The sequence below is a fragment of the Austrofundulus limnaeus genome, unplaced genomic scaffold (genome assembly GCF_001266775.1).
Source record: "Austrofundulus limnaeus strain Quisiro unplaced genomic scaffold, Austrofundulus_limnaeus-1.0 Scaffold1338, whole genome shotgun sequence".
NCBI lineage: Eukaryota > Metazoa > Chordata > Actinopteri > Cyprinodontiformes > Rivulidae > Austrofundulus > Austrofundulus limnaeus.
The window spans coordinates 39,100-43,365 of NW_013953740.1; the positions used below are offsets into that span (position 1 = coordinate 39,100).

The window sequence follows — 4,266 nt, forward strand, 5'->3', positions numbered from 1 at the left end:
TATATATGTTTATGTATATGTGTACATGTGCATTGGTGTATGTACATTGTTATATATCACGTGTATAGTGTTTTTTGTTTTTCTTTTATCTTTCTTTATTCTTCTCAGCCTCTCCTGTATTGAGCTGCAGTCATGTGCAAATTTCCCCAATATGGGATCAATAAAGTTTAATCTTATCTTATCTTATCTTATCTAATCTTATCTAAACAAATAGGCACAAACATTGTGTGATGTGTGGTGCTCAGAGTATGTGTTGGAGACATTGCTCAGCTACTACCACGCCAAGGTTTAGCTCTCTCCCTGCAACACTGAGTGAGTTATTGTAATTTTTGTGTTGGGTAAGACTGCTTTGCTATGGCAGTTATCTTGAATGGAGTGACTCCTTATGTGCATGAGTTGTAGACGAGCATCCATTGATTGCATTCAAAATGAAGACAAAAGAACTCAAAAACTCGTTAAAACGGTATTGCTCCTCCGTCACCTTCAGCTGCAGGTGATAAGCGGAGGGAAGGAATGAAATGTGGCCCTGATGTTAGAGTTAATAGTGCCAACAAGGCGTACAGTATATGTTTATTTGTATGGTTGGAGCATACAGATACTCTGCACGCTTTTTGTAACTGAGAGGCTGAAGAGGAAGACGAGCAGGAGAATGACACACAGACCCAAAGATGGGGCCGGACCCTCTGGCTATATCCCTGATTCACTAATGTGCCTTGACCTAAAAACAACAAAGCTAACGACGTTTTAACTCATGTTGTGCACAGCAGCAGCAGCAGCAGCAGCAGCAGCGGTCCGTTGGGCTTTCCCCAGAGGATGCCGGGCGCGAGAAGAATCGACACAATGTCTGGCGTGAGCAGCGCCGAGTGAAGCGCAGGGAGGCAGCGAGTCACGAGAGGCACGCAGCACGCCAAGTCAAGTGGATAAAGTACACAGATGACCGATCCACTCTGCTGTGCAGAATCAGGCCTCCTCACTCCTGGCCAATGCACAACAGCAACACGAAGCACCGTCAGAAGAGTTGAACGCCCTCCCAAACTAAATCCACTGACTAATTCAGAAACAGAAGCTCACAGAGGAGACAACACTGTGGATTTGGAGAGTTTCTTTACCTCGCCTGATATCTTCATTGCATGTTGCTAAAGGCAAATGGGCAATAACACGCCTGTGTCTAGATAAGTATGTTTCTTTGTCTGTTAGCAAACTAGCTCATCACCTACTGAACTAATTTTAACAAAACTACCAAAAAGCAGTGGTGGGCACCAGCCCGCTAAAGCGCAAATCCGCTAATCACGGGCCTAAATATTCTGTTTACGCTTTAGCGGTTTTACTAATTTTTATAATTCATAAGCGGATTTGCGCTTTCTAAAATTGAATTGCAGTACTGCTAATAACTAATTATCTACCAGTCATCATTGTGTTGAACAGAAGAGATCAGAGGTGCACCGATCGCAGTTTTCAGCTCGACCTTTAAAACGTCTGACCTACTGATTCTGATTTGACCGATACAGATCTTCTGATTAGCTGACACTGTCAAATGTTCCAATCTTACTTTATGAAAAAACATTAAACAATACCCTTGAAACAATGCAAACTTGTATTAAAGGGCCAATATTACATGTTTCTCATATACATTTAAATACTATACCATAATAAAGTATCTATGTCACCTTTAGTTGTTATTAAAATGCTGTTTTTATGTTTAAATAGACCCGTCCCAGGGGCGTTTCTGGTCCCAAAAGACGTTTCTGGTCCCCACCTGTCGTTTTGCTCCTCAGCATGGCTTCATAAAAATGCTGAGGATTTCTCAAACATGCATGAATGAGTCAGAGCAAGGCTTTGGACATGTTTTTATGAGAGTATAACATTATAACATGATATAAAACTAAAAAAAGTTGATTATACATGACATTGCCCCTTTAACTGGACATTAGGTAGCGCTCACAGCAGAGCAAAAGGCTGATTTTCAGAAATTTGTGGAGGTAGACGAGTAGACAATCTTTTCTACTGAACTTATCCAAGTATTGGGCGATCTTCAATCTCCCAAAATTAACAAAACTGGTGTGTGGCATGCATTCCTTTAAAGAATACTCTGCCTTCAATATCATCACCTTCCTAAAATTAATGCCCAAGTCATTTTTTTGGCAAAATCAACTTTCCTGCATAAATCACATCCATCATGGTGTTGACCACCTATATCCTTAGTCGATTAAATCAACTGATTCAACCCAAGATAATGGCCTATGTGTTGAGCAAAGTGTTTTTGTGTTTCCTGAAAAACGTGAAAGAAATGACTGAGGTGATTAGTATCGATACGTCACTGCAGCAGTTGCTGGTGTGATCAAGCCAAGGCAGCAAAAATGTTCCCAGAAGCAGAAAGACTGGAAAATCTACGTAGGTCCGAAGCGGAGCAGGAACTCTCTGCCGTTAGCATCCCGTGATTGCATCTGACAATATTTACACAAAGGGCCTCCAAACCGCACACAAGAATCTTCCTCAGATCTGGACGGACATTAGGAAGTGTTTAAACGACTGCCAAACAAACGGACGGCTGTGTTTACACAGCAGAAGATGTTTCCTTTTTTCCCCTCACGGTGAGGAAAACACGCAGTCACGCATGAGCAGGAAATGTTTTTTTTAAATTGTATGTGCTTCACATGGCACTGGGAGGGTTGCGTGTCTGGCTCACTGCCAGTTGACAGCTCAGCTGGATATCGTTGAACAGTCCGAACCACCCCCCCGCCTCGCAGCGTGTCACTCTGGGATTGTTTCCGCAAAAGAAAATTTATTCAACCTCTCTCTCTGTGTCTGAGTCCGGCCATTCGTTCAGCCACTTCGTCAGACCAGACGGAGCTGATTTTTGTGACAGGGCCGGAGCTGCTGTGCAAACTCTAATGAACAGCTTGATACGAGAGGAATTTTCAGACCACTCCCCCCACTCTGCACTACCTCAATTAATACTGCTGTCCAAACAAATGAAGGCCACGATTCGCCAGACAGAGTGTTTGGACACGGGGGTCACCGTTTGTGTACACACAAACACAGCAGAGGTGAGGCCTTTGTGTCTGTGACCTGACGTAAAGTAGCACAAGCAGCGCAGGGACTGCAGAGGTCAGGTTTCTAACCGGGTCCACCGCTTCACATCCAGCAGGTTGCACTGATTTGTGTTAGCAAAACAGCTGCAAGCGCAGAAGTAAGGATTCTGAGCTCGAGTCTGAATAACTGACAGCCAATTTATGTTTGTGTAAAAACAACAAAAAAAAGAAAAAAAAAGAAAAAGAGGATAGGGTTCCCTCGAGTATTGTGGCACGGTAACGTTTAGACGAGTCATTGTTGAGCTCTGACCTCGACATAAAGTTGGTTCCGCTGGTTTAATCTGCAAACACAGCAAAGCCCCCCGTGTGTCACATGCTAACTGGAATGCCAAGCCGGCCTAAATTTACAGCAGCTTACGATGATTGGCTCTGATGGCCTCTCGCACTCCTAATAGAGCCATCAGACAGGAATCACACAAACCCACAGATCAGAATGAAACAAACAGGACCAGTGCTCCTTACCTGGCCTATCCTTGCCCGTTCCTTTACTCTCAGACAGTTTCTGTATCAAACTATCCACCGACGTGTTCTCGATGTTCCTCACAAACTCACTGTGGACCTGCAGAGGTAAAAAATAACATGAGCACTCAGGAGAAAACAAGTTTTATTTACAGATTTAGAACCCACCTCTGTTGATCTGATTAACCAACAGGTTCATCTCTGACACAGACGGTTGTAAAGGCACCATGTATGAGCATTACTTCTCAGCTACTTCTGTGTTATTTTAGCCTTTTCTATAAGCATGTTTCACTCATTCAGGAGAAGGGTGCTTCTTTTTTGGTTTTTATAACTGAAAGAAAATGTATTCTGATTAACACTGATATGTAAATACACATCCTTGTTTTTTATAGATATATCCAGACTAATGTTGATAATCAAATGAGTAATAATTAGGGCTGTGAAATTAATCGAGTTAACTCTGATTAATTTTAGTGCTGCATGGACATGACTAAAAATTTTAATCACGATTAAAATTTACAATCATTACTATAGCTCAGGGGTGCCCAAACATTTTCTCCAAGGGGGCCAAAATGAAAATCTATCCAGGGCAGCGGGCCAAATACAGTAATATTATACATGAAATACAAATACTTTTTAAAGTAAAGTCCTTTATTTTTAATGATTAAGCTGTGCAATGGCCCTCTTTTGTTTTAGTCTGTGCACTTGGTTAAAG

General features: G+C 42.2%; 1 protein-coding gene across 2 annotated transcripts in view; it reads right to left on the minus strand.

Annotated features, from left to right (window-relative positions):
- Nucleotides 1-4,266, minus strand: part of fcho2 (FCH and mu domain containing endocytic adaptor 2) — a gene marked incomplete in the record, with an annotated part of 41,095 nt that overhangs the window by 25,594 nt on the left and 11,235 nt on the right. For both annotated transcript variants that reach the window (XM_014031863.1, XM_014031865.1), the window contains 1 exon segment: nt 3,555-3,651. In XM_014031863.1, coding sequence (XP_013887317.1) covers nt 3,555-3,651 — 97 coding nt within the window.